The 19,464-nt window shown below is 40.1% G+C and overlaps 3 protein-coding genes across 4 annotated transcripts; 2 read left to right on the top strand and 1 right to left on the bottom strand.

Annotated features, from left to right (window-relative positions):
- The first annotated feature begins 75 nt into the window (after positions 1-75).
- ube2r2 (ubiquitin-conjugating enzyme E2R 2) lies at positions 76-5,628 on the top strand. The gene is made up of 6 exons (XM_071494994.1): positions 76-682; positions 1,075-1,261; positions 3,635-3,721; positions 3,883-3,980; positions 5,033-5,167; positions 5,307-5,628. Exons 2-6 carry the CDS (start codon positions 1,085-1,087, stop codon positions 5,590-5,592), a joined length of 783 nt encoding a protein of 260 aa, XP_071351095.1. The 5' UTR covers positions 76-682; positions 1,075-1,084; the 3' UTR covers positions 5,593-5,628.
- Positions 5,629-10,304: 4,676 nt separating this feature from the next.
- Positions 10,305-14,678, bottom strand: nudt2 (nudix (nucleoside diphosphate linked moiety X)-type motif 2). The gene is made up of 3 exons (XM_071494998.1): positions 14,569-14,678; positions 13,438-13,576; positions 10,305-13,299 (listed from the first exon to the last, which is right to left on the bottom strand). Exons 2-3 carry the CDS (start codon positions 13,562-13,564, stop codon positions 12,977-12,979), a joined length of 450 nt encoding a protein of 149 aa, XP_071351099.1. The 5' UTR covers positions 13,565-13,576; positions 14,569-14,678; the 3' UTR covers positions 10,305-12,976.
- Positions 14,679-14,685: 7 nt separating this feature from the next.
- Positions 14,686-17,981, top strand: rfesd (Rieske (Fe-S) domain containing). 2 transcript variants are annotated; one of them, XM_071494995.1, is made up of 5 exons: positions 14,686-14,810; positions 15,310-15,467; positions 16,467-16,629; positions 17,016-17,050; positions 17,376-17,981. In XM_071494995.1, the coding sequence occupies exons 3-5, from the start codon at positions 16,473-16,475 to the stop codon at positions 17,661-17,663; spliced, it is 480 nt and encodes a 159-aa protein (XP_071351096.1). In that variant the 5' UTR covers positions 14,686-14,810; positions 15,310-15,467; positions 16,467-16,472; the 3' UTR covers positions 17,664-17,981. The 2 variants fall into 2 exon arrangements, with proteins under 2 accessions (XP_071351096.1, XP_071351098.1); XM_071494997.1 differs by lacking the exon at positions 15,310-15,467 and having other exon boundaries at positions 14,702-14,810.
- Positions 17,982-19,464: the final 1,483 nt, after the last annotated feature.

Below are 19,464 nucleotides of genomic sequence, written 5' to 3'. Positions count from 1 at the left end.
TTTTATTTATTTATTTATTTGAGCGTCGAGTGCGCGCACGTCACGTTCAGACCCGTACGTGCTTTACGTCCTGCAGACACGCGCAATGATAGCCGGAAGCATCGATGGGAGGAAAATAAAAATCGATTAAATCCAGTGTAATTCGCGAGTGTAAACCTCTCACTTACTGTTGTTTTCGCGACCGTAGGCTCGAATTGATCGGGCTTCCGCACTGCCACTGTGCCGGAGGGGACGGTAGAGAGCCGGGGAAGCTGCTCCATCTGAACGAAGTTGCTCGGTAGGGGTTTAGCTGACGTGTGGAGAAGTTGAGACTGCCAGAGAGCAGATAAACAAACATAAACAAGCGGGGATCAGCTGAGCGCCTGTCCGAACCGAACCAGCAGCGCGGAGAGGTGCGGGGGAGAGCGGGTTTCCTCTGCCGAGCCCAAGAATGATCCACAGGACACCGTGACTCACACTGGCACCAGCTCCATGTGAACTGTCAACACTGGCACACAAAGACTTTCGGAAGCACAACACGAGGACCAGCCATAGGCTTTAGCAGGGAAAAAAAACACCCCACTGCTCCTGTTACTGTCTCTTTGTCAAGACACAGCTAGGCTAGCATGGGCAGCCAATGAGTTTAGCTTCCAGTGTCCAGCTGTAACCAAACGAACACACATTACAGTGCAAGGAGACGGAGGTAAACACTTTTCATTAACTTTGCCTTTTCCCCCCATAAAGGGCCTGCGAACTAAAGCACTGACTTAAGCTAGCTTGGCAGGCCACATATCCTGTTTGTGTTTGAATTCCCTGTGAGTCGTTCAGCTTACCAGCAGGGCTGCTATCTGTTGAGGTTTGGCTGTTTCTTTTGTCCTAGCGTTGTCTAAAAAGACCAATGCCAATACAGACAAAGATAACAGACTGTGGGTGTTTACTGCAGAGTCAACTGTGTTCATGACATGAAAAATACATGGAATTTAAGTAGAAGCTTGACAATATCATTAAGGTCATATTTTTTTTTTTTCCTCTCCCCTCTGCACCCACCCACATACCTACCTACCTTTCACCAATCTGTGTCACTGGTGTCACAAGTGGGATTACCATGGCCCATCAGGCAACCCCTAGTTCCCAGAAGGCCCTGATGATGGAGCTGAAGTCTCTGCAGGACCAGCCGGTGGAGGGCTTCCGCATCACTCTGGTGGAGGAGTCCGACCTCTACAACTGGGAAGTGGCCATCTTCGGGCCCCCAAACACCCTGTATGAGGGAGGCTACTTTAAGGTGGGACATAACTTTCTGATACTAAATAATGAATTCAAAAAAGTCACAGCAGAGCTCCTAGTTTAGATAATGAGATACAATCATGTGGCTAATTTAGACCTAGCAGCAACAGATTATATACAAGTATATAGTGCAGCTGCGGTCCCAGGCAAGTTTTTTTTTTTTCCCCAAAGTAGGATATACACTCAGTGGCTTATAATGTTTATAGTATTCAGTTTTGGGTCATAAATGTACAAATCCAATTATATGCTCATTACCGAGGACAGCATTAGAGGTGGTGTTGTACTGCATTAGATTGTATTGAGAGGTGTTTCATAATTTTTTTCTTCCCATTTAAATTCAGAATATTAGAAACACTTTTGAATAAATGCCAGTTCAGTGGAGCACCAGTACTTACTATGACCTCAGTGCAAAAGCCTATATAACACCTTTATGGCAGTGTCACAAAAAACCCTAAACATTATAACCTTTATAACAGAAGTAGAATTTATGGCAGAGCTGTTGTACTGGATTACATTAGACTGACTTCAAATGGTCTTAAATTTGTAATCTGCAGCCGTTTCTTTTTTTATTTTTGGTCGTTCTCCCCTGTCCCTTCATTCTCCTTGTCCAGCCTTCTCCCCCCTCACTGTATGATGGTTGTGCTTCAGATGGCTATTTTTAGCTATGAGACCGATATAAATGGCACCTCAGCACAGAGAAAGAGTAAGAGAGAAGGGCATGATGAGACTCATCTTCCTTTCTTTCATGTTACTTATTCAGGGAATCATCTAGAATATGCGGTGCAGTGAGTGCCCGCTTTCAAGTTGGGGCAATGCAGATGACGCCGTAGCTGTCCAGGAATGCCAAAATGTTACAGGGCAGGTGTTCCCATCGACTCTTGTAGTTAGGCACAGTTGATTATCTTATGTTTAGCCTTTTAGCCTTAACAGAGACACCCTTGTGTTAACTCTTATCACATCGAGCCAAATCAATTTTATTTATATGGATCACAAGTTTGTTTCAGAGGGTTTTTTATACTCCGTACACCATATTATATGACATCCCATATCCTTAGACTCTGGGGTCAGATAGAATTAAAATTAAACCTTAACAGGACAAAAGGTGGGAAACCCCTCAGAACACCTGAGGAGGATCCATCGCAGAGAGTTAGATATGCAATAGGTGCCATTGGTGAAAAGTTAAGTTCGCCCTGGACAGGTTTACTGTCCATTGGGCAATTTAGAGTTTCCAATTAAGCTAACCAGTATGCCTATAAATTCAAGGCCACAGCCTGCTGACACCATCAAACCCAGGGTCTGCTTGCTTTGAGGCAAATAGTGCTTACCCATGAACCACTGTGACACCCACAGTATTACAAATATATTTTTACAGCTGACTTGTTGAGTCTGGTATACCACAGAAAGATAAGCCCCCACCGCATTTACATTTACAGTGGGTTAAAAAAACATGTCATGCATAGTCATGCATTTGGGGTGCATCTATGTTTCAGTGTAGAACTGATAGATGTTGGACATCGAAGCTGTGTCAAGACATCTGTGTTTTAAATGTCCCAAGGCTGCAGAAGTGCGGTGACTGGTTTGTGGAGTAATGATAGTCCTATCTCAGTGGCAGCAGTTCAGTGAGAGCTGGGGGGTGTTACACACACCCAAGCCTACAAGCCTTTCACCTAGATATTTGCGCAATACTTTGGCAAGACAACAAAAAACCAGAGGCACCTAATGTTAAGTCAGGTAATGTCTGGCTCTATTAAACTTTGTTAGCTAAAGTTTTAAAGTAGTCTGTCGCTTCACAGTGTGATTGGAGGCTTGACGCAGTGTATGACATATATCAACTATTTCAAATGAAAGGGTACAGCAAGCAACAGTGGTTGATTTGTTATTAAGTTAAGAGATAATTATATTATTGCAGTATTACAGTCTGACTTCAACAGTGAGCAGAATCTAATTTAGACGGATTTGATTGCTCCAGTCTGGACACATCAAATCAATCCTTACCAGCGTTTAGTGTAAAGCAGCTGTTCTTAACTTTGCTGGTTTTCTGAAGCTTTAAATTAAGTTGATAGTTACTTGCATCTCCTTGACCACCTGCAAAACGTTGCTCTTTGATGCTGTTTCAGTTCATCTTTTCTGAGGAAGCATGAAGGAAGAATTTATTTTGTCTCAGTAGGGAAAGCATGTATTGCACGGCGTACAAACATATGTGTTTTTGTTTATTTGAATATATCAAATGTGTTTTTTTCACAGCTCACATATCACTGTGCTGCACCAGTGATACCACCAAAGCATCGACCCACATCTCCCCAGGGTCTCAGACCTGAAGGACTCTCTGTAAAACATGTCAAAAACTGTCAACCTCTGTTTGTTCTCCCAGGCTCACATCAAGTTTCCAGTTGACTACCCATACTCCCCACCAACCTTTCGCTTCCTCACCAAGATGTGGCACCCCAACATTTACGAGGTGAAACAATTTGTGTTTGTCAGTGAATGATTTCACACAGTTTTTGTCGCCACTATCACAACAATTTGGCTTTTATCTAATTATTAAAATGGAGCCACTTGTCATTCAAAGGTCATGTCTTCATGATAGATGTTATTCACTATACTTTGTTCTCTCTTCAGAACGGAGATGTGTGCATCTCCATCCTGCACCCTCCTGTTGATGACCCTCAGAGCGGGGAGTTGCCTTCTGAAAGGTGGAACCCCACCCAGAACGTCAGGTAATTTCTGCCACAAAACTTCTGCATCTGCATGCACTATATACATAGTCATTTAAGCACTGGTTTATAAGTACAGTACAGTCAAAGGTCCCATACTTACACTCTTCTGGTGTTTTATTTGAAGTGTTGATATCCATAAGAAAATATATTTTAATTGCCAAAAAACATCTCAGTGTAGTTTTACATCACCTCTCTCAGTCTTCTCTCTGGAGCTCTAGCAACAACAGTTCAGTCAGCCAATCAGATAGGAGCCTCTGAGCCTCTCTTCTGATTGGCTGACTGTTTTCTGAGTGATCAAATCAAAATATAGCAGATTTCAGGTAAACACTCAGATAAACCAAATCCTACAAGGCTGGATGGTGGGTCTAGTGGGCTGGGCTTGAGGCATGGCTGAGATCTTTTGACTGCTTTGTTGTGACATCACAAAACTACAGAAGTCCTGACGGCTAGTTTTGTGGCACAGTTTCTGAAAATGGGCTTTGTGCATTTCTCTGTGGATGGAGCGCTTTGGTATTTTCACAGTATTAATATAGCACCTAAATCTGCCTTATAATCAAAAAAGACATGGAAATCTCACTTAGATTTAACATTTGAGCTCCTATTGAGATGGATTCTCAAATATAGAAAATAGGATAAGAAAGCTGTGGTAGGGGACTTACCATGCTCATCTACAAGCAGAACAGATTTGAAAAATGAAAAACATGAGCAGTATAGTTTAATTCACCAATTCTAAAAATAAAGAACGGTGTAAATTAACAGTTCACTTTTAGCAGTCCTTTGTTCTGTGTGACCCCTAAAGAACAAGACACTGCTGCTGCAGGGTAGCATTCAGAAATTCTTTCAAATTTAGCAAGTCAGCAAGATACATTTTCATCAGGAGTAGAGATAAAGTGCTGAGTCTGTATTTGAAAGCCTGAGCAGGTTGGCTGTGGCATGTAACTGAGATTACTACGGTTTCAAAAAGACTGTATAGAGCTTTTCTTTCATACAACAACAGGATCTGATATTGTGTCCTTATTTTCCGTTTGTCTGTGGCTCTGCGTTATGATCAGGACTATCCTGCTCAGTGTCATCTCACTGCTCAACGAGCCCAACACGTTCTCTCCAGCCAATGTGGATGCCTCTGTCATGTTTCGCAAATGGAGGGACAGCAAAGGCAAGGACAAGGAGTATGCAGAGATTATCAGGTAATAAACACTATCCACGTAAATGTGCACTGTGCTTACACCAAAGAACAACAGTATATTGCTGTCCTGCCCAGAAAATGTTTAGAATTTGGAAATAACCTCAAACACTGACTTTGATTTTATTCCTCATGGCCCACAGGAAGCAGGTGATGTCAACAGCAGCAGAGGCTGAGCGCGACGGCGTCAAAGTGCCGACCACACTGGCAGAGTACTGCGTCCAGACCAGGGTTCCCTCCCAGGACAGCAGTTCAGACCTTCTCTATGACGACCTCTACGATGACGACATGGAGGAGGAGGATGAGGAGGAAGACGAGAGCGAGATGGAGTCTGTAGGCGAAGCCGGGGGGATCAGCACCTTGGAGGACGGCGGGACATCCAGCAGAAGATATGACAACCAGGACGACTCTGGCAACGAAGACTCATGATGATCTGGATTAAAACTCCACCCTGCCAACTCCCCACCACCCTCCTTCTTTTATGTGTTGCGTTACAATTGTATGTGTGTGTGTGTGCGTTTGTTTGTGTGAGAGCGTTTGCACATACAGTGGGGTCAAAAGTCTACTGCCAAAAACTTTTCATCATTTATTAAACTAATACCAATGATTGGTCAAATAATAGTTCTCCAATGCTCTTACATACATTTTCAGCAAAAGTTTGTTGGGACTTTTTTCACTGAACGTCAGATTTGGTGTTTCCACCGTTTGCCTTAATTACAGCTTGCACTCTGTCCAGCATGAAATGTTTTGCAGAGTTTGAAATTATTCCAGCACCGTTAGTGAGAACACTGAGAGTGTTTCTGATGTTGCGTTACATTTCACATTTCTAAAATATCCCATCGAGGATGTTGAGGATCCGTCTTCTACCACACTACTTCAAACCAGAAATGATGGCAAGCTTCTGCATTGTAGAGCAGTATTAGTCTATGGTCAGTGAGCGATTAATCATGTGCAAAATATCCTCACACCTGAATATTTAAGTCCCTGTTTTATTACTCTCTCATGCAACCAACTCCTCACATACTGTACTCTTAAGTTTTTTTGGTTGCAACCATGAAATTTATTTATTTTTTCTTGTGTAAACAAGAGTTTCAAGAATGAAATTGCAGTATTATTCAGTCCATTAGAAATGCTTTAGTTATCCACTTTCTCTTTAAGGAAATCGTTTGGCAACTGCTAAAGTTACAGTTTGTCTTTTAACTGTAGTTTGGTCAGCCGGAGTAGTACTTTCTTTGTTGCGTTGATTTCGGATCTTGGATCCAGATGCTATTCTGTCTCATAAAGATGCTGGCTTTATACCATGGTGCCATCTCTAGGTCTGTCTGTCTGGTCCCTGTTTAGATAAAAACAACTTTTTTCATCTTTAGGCATTAGCAGTAGTAACAGTTTACAGACCACAATAATTAATATTGTGTAGGAGCATACATGTGTTAATATTTGAGTTATACTGCATCATGTTGAGGCAATAATTAATTAATTATAAGCATTTCCTAAAGGTAAAATGTGCATGTATCAGTTCTAAATAATGTCGTCTTTATTTGAAAACCATCTGCAAAGTAAACAACATGTCTTAGTTTTTGATAAATGATGAAAACAGACTGTCCTTGTGGTGGTCTCTTTAACCCCACTGTAGCTGGCTGGCTCTTTGTCTGCTAGCCCATGTCAGATCGTATGGTTTTGTGTTACAAGACTGGCTCTATCCACCGTGTCTTCACTTGTTGCTGTTTTTTATGTACTTCTCTTGTTTAGTCATTTGACATTCTGTCCTCCCTGACTTGTCCCTTGTATTCTCTGGGATGCCTCAGACAGTCTGGCTAATGGACACTTTGCTGTTTGGCTCATTAACCAGATGATGCACTGGCCAGCTTGTCTTGTCACCGTCCATCAGTGTGTCCCGTGGCAGAATATATCTGTCCCTCTCATGCCTGTCTGTTCGACTTTGATGCAATCAACTTAAACTTGGAAACACAGGCTCTGCCGTGACTCCACCCTCTTGGACCCACCTTCAGTAGTGTCCATCACAACTGCTCCCTCACAATTACTCAAAGCAACGTCATTTGTTTGGGGGTGAACTAGGTTAAGACCTTTTCTCACATCGCTCCCTACACCTCTCTCTGCCTCTTAAACCTCAGGGCCTCAACAGACTTTCACTGAGAGAAAAAAACAGTCAAAGAGAAACATAATATACAAACTGCTCCTCAACTCCACCTCTTCTTTCTTGTTTTCTGCATCACTGGGTGTTATTAGAGGACAGAGAGTGAACTGAAAGTCTCCAATCCCACCGCCAGCGTGTTTACACGTGACTGAGTGTTGCTGTTGGTCCTGATTAGGGTCCTTTAAGTTGTTTTATTCTTGGTAGGCTAGAGACAAATTTAAAAAATCAAAATACACCTGTAGGGACTTTGTCCTCAAGGCAGTGCTCACATTATGTTGCAGTAGATGTGAAAATATTATGTTTTGCGCTGTGACTCCAACTTATGCTTAAATGCAACTTAGTGAAAATTGGACGTTGTTACTGTGCTACACCACATCCAGAGTCTGTTGATCGACAGGGACAAAATCAACATGCAGCTTAGTAACACATTTGCATTTGAATGAATATGACACTGATTGCCTGTTATCTGTGTGTGCGTGCGTGTGTGTGTGTGTGTGTGTGTGTGTGTGTATCTACATTTACGATTCATCTATTGACTGCAATGTCAGGGTTCTCTTGTTCCTGTCTCTGTGGAACCGGTGCAGAGGTCTGTCTCACAAGTGAGTTTGCTCATATGACCTTTTGGACTTTGTCCAGTTGAGAAAACATTCAGTGTGCTTGCACTGTGTTCTAGTGCTGTTTTGGGAGGCCTGAACTGGCTGAGGATTTGACTGATTTAAAACAAACACCCTCTGAGTATTAAACTTCTGAACGCACTGAACAGCGTAATGTGACTAATATTACTTGTATGACATTGAGTAAACCTCACATTTGAGCTGTGTGCTACTATTGTGGGTATCAATCTGTTGCCCTGTTCAACACAATGGAGCACTGGGGCAAACCTTTGATTCACATGGCTGGATTTTATGCCAAGGAAACCAAGTGCAGCCCCACAACCTCTCATTTTAAAGACTGTGGAGCTAAGGATGCATGTAGTGGATTTCACGCTGTTTGAATAAACTCTTTAAGAGATTCCTTTTGGATTTTAATGTGAAGCCAAAGGAGTGAAACATTTTCTCCCGGCCCTTCGCTTTGCCGGCTTGGATTCTGTTGTGGACGGAGAGAGGAAATCCACTTCTGAACCAGATCTTAAATGGATTTGATATCAAGGCACAGCAGGAAGTGGATTGATGCCAGAGATTCTTAACTTTTATTGATGTGGTCACCATTTTTTGCCCATTCCTCACCATATAAAGAGGCATAGTAATAGTCAGTAACAGAAAGTACCAATCTCATGTGTACCTGCTAAAGGAATAGTTTGACATTCGGGGAAATGCACTTATTTACTTTCTGGTAGAGAGTTAGATGAGAAGATCAGTACCACTCTTCATGTCTGTCTGTTAAATATGGAGCTGAGACCAGCAACTGGATAGCTTAGCATAGCACAATGACCAGAAACAGCTGGTCTGGCTGTGTCCAGCAGTAACAAAATCTGCCTGCCAGCACCCCTTAAATTCACTGATGGATTAGCACATTATATCTCATTTGTTTAATCCGTACAAAAACTGACGTGTAGAAAACACAATTCGTCATTTTACCGGAGTTGTGTGCTCAACTATTTCTGGGGTGGGAGTAGTAACTTCCTAGAGTCTCCAACTGCTCAGATCCAAAAGATAACACGTCACACAAACTGCCATAAAATAACTTTGGTGCAGATTAAACAAAACCAGATGTAACAGGTTAATTAGTGATCTTTCGAGGTGCTGGTAGGCAGACTTTGCCACCAAAGGACAGAGCCAAGCCAGCTGCTTCCCCCTTTTTCCAGTCTTCATGCTAACTTAAGATAATCGGCTATAGCTTTATATTTAACAGATAAGACATCAGAGTGGTATCAAACTTCTCATCTAACTCTCTGCCAGAAAGCAAATAAGCATATTTTTTAAAAATACCTAACAATTTATTGTAGAATAGTGTGTCACAAAGACTAGAACAGAGTAAACAGCTTGACTGCCTCTGTTCAAAGGTAACAAAATCCACCTACCAGCACCTTTCAAGCTCACTAATTAACAAATGTCTTAAAAAAAAAAAAAGAAAAAGAAAAATCTGTAACATTAAAATGACAAGTTTTATGTTTTAACAGGGATTCTGTGCCAGGGTATTTCAAGGCTAAGAGCAGTGAGTTTCTGAAGTCTACCTTTTCACAGAACCAGGCTAGTTGTTTCCCTCTGTTTCCAGTCTTTGTGCTAAGCTAAGCTAAGATAACTGGTGGCTTCATATTTACCAGTCATACATGAGAGTGGTATCAGTGTTTTCACGTAACTCAGCAAGCAATGAAGCGCATCTCCCAAAACGTTGAATTATTGCTTTAAAGCCAAGTTTTTGCCTGCTCCCGCAAATTAAAAATCTGAATCTGCATTCTTGTTTTTGTTAGTGTGAAGTATAGGCATAGTGTAGCCCTTACGATAGCAATTTGATGATTGGTTTAGACCTCTTCAATATTAGAATCCTCCACTTTTTTACTTAAATGTATGCCTTGTTTTTATAATGAGTGCAGGTGGAGAAAAGCTAAGGAGGCCTTTTGAGGGAAGAGAGCCACCAACTATTATTATCTCTGAGGGATGAGGAAAATTCCCAAACTCAACCTAAGAAATGACTCGCTTCAGAGGACCGCAGTCTAAGACGTAGAGATGTTATTCCATACACACTGTTACATACAAAAAGACTGAATGAAATCATTTAATTCATTTAATCTCTGTGTGTGTGAGCATGTGTGTGCACAAGTGTGTATTATTTGAAGTGTGGGTCAACACTGTGAGGTCTTCCTGAGGCCTTCACATAGTCACACATTTAACGGACTGAACTGTCCACAAGGCTACCACAACGTGTCCACACCTATTGATGTTAATGCTGTCCTTGTTGGTTTCTTCTTTGATTTTATTTCTTTTTTTTTTTCTCAACATTTTGTGTTTGTGAGGATGCAAATGTCACACATAAAGTTTATATTGTAAAAAAAAAAAATGGATTGTTGGGTTTGTTTGCAAAATGGCTTTGATATCTGTTGATATTGATTGAGCCCACATGTCATGGAAAGCAGACAACACAGCAAGCTGGTTTTTGGAGTAAAACTGATATGCAAATGGAGGCGTACAGTTATTGTGGTTAAGTTGGAAAATCATTCAAAATAAAACAGTATGTCATTGAAACCTGATTAAAGGTTTTCACCTTGTTTTGGCATTGCTCACTACAACATGCTACAAAGGATTGTACAAACTTCGTTATTGTAAATGTGTTAGCTTATAGCTTGGTTCACCAAAATTATCAAAAAACTTGACCCTTGACCCTAGCCATATGTCTGAGATTTCTGCCTTCACTCCAGTACACTTGAGTTGAGAGGAATTTGATTTGTCCTTCACTTGTATCGGGAAACATTACATTTAAACAATCCTACAGCATCATGGGTTTCCAAAAATAATGTCCTTGTTACTATGGAAAATCCATAGATCTCAGTGTATGGATTTTTTTTTTAATCAAAATATAAAATATAAACTTAAAATGCTTTATGCACTACAAACAAAATTCTATTCTCCTACATTATATCTAATATCCTGGACATATTAAAACCACTGTATCTGCATAACAAAATGCTGGTGGCAAGAAAGCAGTATTCTTTCATAGTTTTGGTGAAGCACCCTATAAAAACCTTTAATAGCCAAATATATGTTACATTATGGTCCATAATTGCACCTGTTTCATTATGACAGTTAATGCAAAGAGCTGATGTTAAAAGATATTCCATACATTATAATAAGATGACACAAAAACTACCAAGTTGCTCATGAAATGTGTAAACATGAGCAGAACCGGTCATTTCAATTCAGAACAATTAATTATCCTTTATCGTTGAAAGAGGAACTTTTATGCTCGACCAGGCATGAAATTAATTACTGGTTCAATGATGCCCTGATGATTCTTAAAGCAATATTCCAGCTTTTGCTGCATTTAGAACCGTTTTACTTTATAGTCTATTTATCTCATGAAAGTCAAATCATACAGGTCACTCTGGGAAATTTCACTGCCCTCCACTTAATGTGTTTCCTGTGTCCTTAAAATAGCCAGAAGAAAAATGGCAGTTAATTGAAGTGAGCACTTCCATTATGCTCTATGAGTTGAAAGAGCACATTAGTTTCTTTAATTACTCTTATTTCATCCCTTCAGCAAAGGCCATTAATGTAATAATGCAGAGCCAAGTCCAGAGCAGAACGTGTACCTGTATATACAATATATATGTACAATGTAGCACTACTGCTGACCACTAGAGTCAAGATTTTATGTTCCACTTGCATTTCACCGTGCACCATAGAGAACAAACACTTTGGGTAAAATGTATGTGTGCTCCTTCCAGCTTTTTAGGTTTGAATAAAGTATAACTTTGTTTGACAGCACTGCCAGATTGCCCAGATAAAAAAAGATATTAAGTATTATTATTATGCCCAGATTGTCAGCAGTTCCCCGTGGCACTGCTCAATCATCTCATCCATCTCAAAATGAGAACCGGATGCCAATATTTCAGATGACCCAGTGACCCAATTCCTTTCTTCTGGTCACTTGTTTTTCACGGCACACAACAATAGCTTAAATAAAGTAATGATGAGCCTGTTTGCAAATGGTTTCATTACAAAGTGCTACTTTGGTATATAGTTTAGTATATCATACCAACAAATATGGTTATTCTGATGATCATTGTTTAACATTGATGATTATTATTAAATTCAACTAGAACAAACTAGAATAATAATAATCATAATAGTAGTGTCTCTTAGATTTTATGACTATCCACCACTGGCTCTGAATTCCTGGGCAGGAACTAATTTGCAATAGTAACAGGTGTTTCTCATTTTTATTTTGAAACTAAAAGCTGAAAGAAAGAAAAGCCTGAATACTGAACTCAAAGGTCACCTGAGGTGCACTGCTACAGCCTGCAGTGTTTTTGAGCCCATGGTAGCACATACACAGCACTGTGAAAAAATGTTGTTTCTATCCCCACCCTGTGGTAGCATCGACTGTTTACAATTTATTTTTTTATCCAGTTACCTTTTTCCTTGAGCTATTATACAAAGGCCATTTTTAGCCCAGTCTTGAATATTAATATCTATTCTATTTCTGAATGTGAGATCCCCTTGCATCTCTATTCCTCATATTTTTAAAAAAAAACCTTTGGTACAATTGAAGAAGCATCAAGTAGGACTTTTTTTTTTTTTTTTTGCTAAATCTGACTCAAACAACAGACAGGTAAAACAGTATTACCACATAAAACATATCCTCTTCTTTAGGTTTGTTTGTTTTACTGACTTCCAGTGGGATTAAGAGGGTCCCTCCTTTATTTAGTTACAGTGTTTATTTCATTTGTTTACATTGAAATCAGCAACATTTATGTATTTAATCCTATTACACAGGACTACAAAGATTCAAAGACAAATTAGTAATCTGGTTTTCAACCTTTGATCAGTTTCCTTCCTGCTTACCTTTGTTTTGAGAGAAGGAAAACAACAGTGTCTCCACATAAGACTGCACATTAGGGACAAAGTATATAAGCAAAGACAAACAGCAAAAGCAGAGAACGTCAGCATCTCTATTTCCCTTCTTGAATCCTCCCCTCTGTAGAGTCTCTATCCCGTCACATCACTGTTTGTCCTGCTGAGCCTGTAAGTGTCTTTGTGCTGCTCTCAGTGTGTCCTGCAGGTCTTTGTACTGTGCCAGAGTGCAGGCCTCCTCCAGCCGGGCCCAGCGGTAGTCCTGGTGCTCATCAGACAAAGTCACTGCCATCCCTGGGTCTCTCAGCTCGGCCAACCAGTACACCACCTCCTTGGGTCTGCCACGCACTTCATAGTGCAGCTCCTGCACAAAGTCGTCAAGCACCCGGAGGTGCTCTGCTCCCAGCCCCGCCTCCTCCTTGGTCTCTCTCAGAGCCGTGGTGAGGTCATCCTCACCTGGGTCCACGTGACCTGATGATGAACAGGTTAGATGCAACAGGCACAAACAACAGTTAATGCTACTAATATCTACGCTCTATGTGAAGGATTCTAGCTAATTAGTATCAGTCATCAACTACATGAGAAATGAAGTTTTTGAACTTTTTTAACCTTTGGGTGGGGTCCAGTGATGCTCCCCATAAGAGGTCTGCAGGAGGAGGTACTCGATGTTGTCTGGTGGGGGAATACAGCTGGCCAGACGTCGAAACACTATAAAGCCACAAGCTCTCAGTGCCATCTCCCTGTTAACCTTGCACACGAAAAAACTTTGCATTATGTTGTGCACCAGATTTACAGAAAAACAAAAGATTGTATTGTGTAAGGAAAATACACATTTAATGGACAGTTAAACCATTAAATCTAAAGTTAGTTTTGAACTGCTGAATACAGAGAAATTCACCCACAAGACAAGTTTCCTAAAGCTTTGAATTCAAGCATTTTTTTGGGGCGAAACTATAATGTTAATTTAAGGAGTAATTTTGTGTCCTTCGTTATTACATTTCTACCAGTTTGTTCCTACATGATGGGTAGATATACAAAAGTGTTCTGTATGATGTTTTGCAAATAACGAAAGGTTATTAAAACTGTATTTGGCAGATTATGTTAATGTGACATGTAGACACACAGTTGGTTGTTCAGTTAAAATATGTAAGAACTTCCTGTTGACCATGATGGGTACATTGAAGATTCAATATGTGTAATTCATTCATTTTGAATTTTCCCAAGTGATCAATAAAGTATTTATCTATCTATATGAAAATTTTTAAAGAGGATTTTATTTATTTTTCAGGAAATATCTAGTAGAATCGAGGGTAAAGCAAAAAGACACACAGTTACCACACGGGACAATAACACCTTTTGATTCAAAGTTCAAATCCAGCACGATGGCCTAACTTTAGCTTTTGACCAGTTAAATGAAGGAGCCAAAGTCCAGCAGTGAGCCTGAGCCTAGCAAGGAACAAATAACGTTTAAGTTTTACAACACAAGAAGTTTTATTCTTCTTATCATAACCATAACGCTGTGGGTTCTGACAGATGGAAATAATAAGGCTCTTAAATCTCTCCTTCGCCCATGTTAGCTGGTTTTACTTCTGTGGTTGAACAAACGTCAGAGAGGCCGCGCTTGTCGCTGCCGATGTTTTCACACAACACGTCGCTCTTCTACCCTTCGAGCACAAAATCTCCCATCTGACCATCTGACCGGCACTTAGCTACTCATCTTCAAAAATGTCCGCAACTTACGGTCAGTGTCGCCGTGACAGGGTTTGACTGGTCTCACTTTGTTTCACCCCGGCTGACATAACAGCGGGGCACGGCGGTGTACTGAGAAATGGGTCCGGCCCCTTTTGGCGACAAATAGTTCCGCTTTGTAAAATCGCCGTAGAGGAGGCAGAGCCAGAGTTTTTTCGTTGGAAGTGATACTCATGATAGATGCGCTCCTGCAATGAGTACAATTTCTCATCATTCAAAATGGCTGTATTCAGGTATATTGTATTGTAATAATATATGATTATATCATAACGATATTATGTGATATACTGTTGTGTTCTATTAATTGAGTGTTGATGTTATTATTGATTGTTATTATCATTGTCACGACTTTATAATAATTTACCTTTTTTTTAATCGATTGTGTCTTTTGTGTGTAAATAGTAAGTAGTAATAGCTGCACTGCCAATAAATGCAGTGGAGTAAAAAGTACAACATTTCCCTCTCAAATGTAGTGGAGTAAAGTAGCATAAAACTGTACTACTCTGGTGCAGTGCTTGAGTAAGTGAACTTGGATGCTACAACTGCAGATGATGATGGCGATGGAAATTAGGTGAAGAGGTGAACTGAAGAGACTAAAATGCTCTGATAAGTAATAATATGTATATTTTAGATAACTACATTTAAATAGAGATATTTCTCCTATTAGAAACATCTTCCAATGACAGGTCAAACAAATAGTTTTATGAAAAATGTTTCTTTACAATCAAATAGCTGTTGTGCCTGTGGGAGTCAGATAAGCAATGTCCCCAGTGTAAAGACAGCTTGTGTCTGAAGATAATAGAGATGGGCCCCACTTCCCACGCAACCCTGGGCTGTCAGCGGTACAGTTGTTCAGCTAGACAGAGGAGACACCGCTGCTGAGTTTCAAGGTAAAGTCCAAAATAGAGGGGAAATGTGTTTAGCTATTTTCAAGAAAAAAAAACAAACAGACAGACAGATAGACAGGCAGACAGACAGGCAGACAGGCAGATAGAGAGGATGCATAAACATAACATTCTTATGAAGGAATTGTACAAATTTAACCTAAAGTCCCTCAGGGCTCACTTGAGGAAAATGCATTGCTTTCTTGCATAAATAATTATTTTGCTGCTCTGTAGCTCCTTCCTTCATATATTGTAGCTGTCTTTGGTTTAGCCTGAGGCTCCAGGACATGTGACTTTTGCTGCTGCTACTACTACTGTGCTTACTCAGCCTGCACTGAAGTGCTCATTATTCCACTCCGCTATACATGAATCACATGTAGGGTCAGGTTACCCTCTATCCAGATATTTTTGGTATATACTGCCACTGAAATTTCACAATGAGATGATGCAGGACTGTGGTCTCTAGATGACTGATTCTTTTGTAAGATGATGACACCCAAATCAATGTTTTATGTCATATTCTTTGACCCAACCTTCATGTAGGACATGTACTGCAATCACTGAACACTTGATCTATGCTATGCTATTTTAAATTTAGGGAAGACACCACAAAAAAATATTTGTCTTTGACAGCTTTTTTTTAAATATTTTTTTTTAATCACAATTCATATCCTAACCTAGTTATGATGAGACTGATATTAGGGATTAATATTTCAAGTCAGAGTGTGTTTGGAGTACAGCTTGTCCTTGCTTGGATCCTTGAAGCTGAATACTCTGGAGGTGTTGTGATGACAACTGTGATGGGAGGTGGCAACAAAATAATCCCAGTGACAAATCCAAAAGCTGTGCTTTTTGTGTAGTTAAGGTTTCAGTGGGAGTTATAAAGAAAAACAGTACGGTTACTTTGCTGCACAGAATACATTGATATTTGCAACCAGTCTTGTGATTTGGTAATGAACAATAACTTATGATATTTCTTTTTTGTCTTCCTAAACGGTGTTTCAGAGAACTATGGCAGAGAAGGAGCCGTCTACAGGAGGGCCTCATTTTGTGGGGAAAAAGGACGAACTGATTGAAGCCAAGCGCTCTTTCAGGACACTGGAGGGTCGGGATATACTGATCATCTATCATCAGGGAGGCTTTTATGCTATGGACTCCTATTGTTATCGTGAGTACAATTCTTCTAGTGTTGAACTCAAAACACTTGCTGCTGATAAGAGATAAAATATGTGACTATCATGCTTTATTTTCACATAAAATCTGATCCTATATGACAAGTAGTACCAGCAAGCAAACTTTAATCAACAATATGTATTGTCATTAGGCTGGAGAGTACTGTTGATGAATGAATACCTTCAGTGAACCACTTCAAAAATAATTTGCTGCCAAAGAAATCCAGTCATGGTACATTTAACACTGGGCTGCCTTAAATTGTTATCCATAGGACATTTTAGCACATATCACCCTGAAAGTATGTCCAGTCAGCCAAAATGTTAGTGTGCTGTAAACTGTTTGCTTATTCTACAATACACTGATTCTCTGTCTTCCCAACAGATGCTGGAGGAATGCTGCAGAATGGAGACATTGAGGTGAGGTTTCACTTAAGAGATTAAGGGTGGCTTGTTGTCTGACCCAAAGGAAAGAAGCCATTATGCCATTTAAGTTAAAGCACTGCACTGCAAGTTTTTGTAGTTATCCCATTCTTGCTCTCACAGGCTATTCCATCTGCATTTAAAATCCTTAAAGGTAGCTGCTGAGCCATAAGGCCTGGAGGGAGTCAGTAATTAAGACATCAAACCTGCATAGCATTAATGTAATATTATGCTAATATTAAAATACTAAAAGGTCTAAATGTCCTTCACCTATCCCCCATTAGATTGTTTACCTACTCTCTTTCAACACACATACACACAGGAAATTGACGGCAAGCTGTGCATAATTTGTCCGAAGCACAAGTACAAGATTTCTCTAGCCAAAGGGGAGTGCCTATACAAGGGTACCAACCCCACGGAAAAGCTGCCTGTGCCCAGATGGTACTCCAAGGGTGTGAAGCAGCGGACCCACACAGTCACTGAGACCAATGGGGAAGTCTACGTCAAGCTCTCCGAGGACACGAGCTGGATCGAGTCAGACTATTACCAGGGAGAAAAGGGCAAGGTGGAAAGGGCCAAAGCTGAAGCTGCTGAGAAGAAAAAATCTTGATAGTGATACAGATGGATGCAGATGGCATCTCTATACTCTCCTTTTGTCTCCCCTGATCTCTAAATGACTGCATGGTGACGGTATGGAGAGGATGTCAGATATTTAATGACATGCACTTAGTCCTCCACCTCAAGTAATCAGTTCGGCTTGCATGGTCTTAAAATGGATGTGTTTAGAATTTTAAATTGCTGTATTTGTGGCTTGCTAGTTGTTTGCAGACATGAAATGTTTTCCTAAAAGGTCATGTCACATATTTACATGTTATGTGGACTTTCCTTTCTCAAAACCATCATGAAAATAAACTTTTTTATGAATGAATTTTGATTTCTGATTCTCTGTTCTTAAATTGGGCAGTGGTACGAGGTAGCTAGATGCATGCCCACACCCTCTCCTCGTGTATTATGCATACACTGAAGGAATCAATAAGATAAAAAGGTTTATATTGATCAATAATGCCCTAAAATGGAAAATCATTCATGTAAAATATAAAGATCATAACACAATAGTGGGCACTTTTTGTAATATCTATGTCTGCTTATTCCCTCAGATAATATCAGAAAACATTAATATCTAGTTGCATAGCTTCAGGCATTTGGGATTTGTGTTGTGATGTGTTTCATGTCCATTGGGAAAAAAATCCCCTAGTGACTGAAAAAAAAAAACTCGCTGAGGACACAGCACAAATCCCTGAGGTTGTTAAAAGGTGTGTTGACAGCAGCTTCAGACAGGTACTGTGGTTGGCTGGAGGGCTCTCCAGTCCTGCCCTCCTGGGCAGTTTGCTGCACATAGGTACAGAAATTCAAGGTTTTGCTGTGAACATTCAACAAACAGGTTATTCTAATTGAAAGAAATAGTTCAATGGAGCTTGAGTCAGCAGCATACAGACTGCAAACAGAGGTTACAGGGGTAATTAGTGCATTTTAGAGGAGATGGCAGATTTTGTTTACCTTTGGACAGAGCCAGGATAGATGTTTATGCTAAGCTAGGTAAGCCAGCTGCTGGCTCAAGCTTCATATTGAACAAATAGATTAGATGAGAATGGTATCGATCCTCTCATCTAACTCTGGGAAAATAATTAGTGTATTCCCAAAACATCCAACGATTCCTTTAATGTTCATGATGTCTCCAGTATCTCTAACCCTGACTTTGTTTCATTTTGCTATACTATTTGGTTTGATCACTCAGACGATAAAGCACTATACAAAGCACTCCATAAAATTATAGGAAGGAACAAGTTGAAAAAAAAAAGAATCATCAAAATCTGTAAAGCAGCAACACCACCTCCTGTAATTCCCATATTGCATCTTGATAGCATCTACCTTGATAAAAAAAAAACCTTGCCCTTAAAACTTCACTCTTTCAGGCTTTCTGTTAAGAATTTTAAGTCTTACATCTAATGCATCAAAATAACCCTTTTGATGTCATCAGGGTTATATCAGGAAAATAACCCTTTTTTCACCGACTGAGTGTACTGCTCATGATGAGTGAACTAATGTTCATGTGGAAAATCACTCGAGTGGCCTTTTTTTAACCAGAGACATCCAAAATTACCCATGCCGGGGGGGGGAAAAAAACAAACTCTTATTATCATTCTTCTTCTTCACTCAAATTTGACCTCATTTAACAAATCTGTCATACAAGTTATCTCGACTGCAAAAATACAAAGGTGGGGTTATTTAAGTGGCATCTGGGGGAAAAAAAATGGGTTATATCATTTCTTAACCATTTGATGTAAAGGGTCAAGACAGCCTGTCACATTCAGATTATTTCTGTCTCTGTACCCAGTGCAGGCTAAAACAGT

Source organism: Trachinotus anak, unplaced genomic scaffold (genome assembly GCF_046630095.1).
Source record: "Trachinotus anak isolate AG129_WGS33_773 ecotype Australia unplaced genomic scaffold, CSIRO_AGI_Tana_v1 ptg000013l, whole genome shotgun sequence".
Classification (NCBI taxonomy): Eukaryota; Metazoa; Chordata; class Actinopteri; order Carangiformes; family Carangidae; genus Trachinotus; species Trachinotus anak.
Note: the sequence above shows the minus strand (reverse complement) of the source record. Positions and strands in the feature narration are given on the sequence as shown.

Excerpts from the sequence above, each read along its gene's own strand:
- rfesd (XM_071494995.1), top strand. The coding sequence starts at position 16,473 with ATGGCAGAGAAGGAGCCGTCTACAGGAGGGCCTCATTTTGTGGGGAAA. Across the intron at positions 16,630-17,015 it reads TATGGACTCCTATTGTTATC|ATGCTGGAGGAATGCTGCAG; the intron begins GTGAGTACAATT and ends TCTTCCCAACAG. Across the intron at positions 17,051-17,375 it reads TGCAGAATGGAGACATTGAG|GAAATTGACGGCAAGCTGTG; the intron begins GTGAGGTTTCAC and ends ACATACACACAG.
- ube2r2 (XM_071494994.1), top strand. The coding sequence starts at position 1,085 with ATGGCCCATCAGGCAACCCCTAGTTCCCAGAAGGCCCTGATGATGGAG. Across the intron at positions 1,262-3,634 it reads ATGAGGGAGGCTACTTTAAG|GCTCACATCAAGTTTCCAGT; the intron begins GTGGGACATAAC and ends TTGTTCTCCCAG. Across the intron at positions 5,168-5,306 it reads GAGTATGCAGAGATTATCAG|GAAGCAGGTGATGTCAACAG; the intron begins GTAATAAACACT and ends CATGGCCCACAG.
- nudt2 (XM_071494998.1), bottom strand. The coding sequence starts at position 13,564 with ATGGCACTGAGAGCTTGTGGCTTTATAGTGTTTCGACGTCTGGCCAGC. Across the intron at positions 13,300-13,437 it reads TCACTGGACCCCACCCAAAG|GTCACGTGGACCCAGGTGAG; the intron begins GTTAAAAAAGTT and ends GTTCATCATCAG.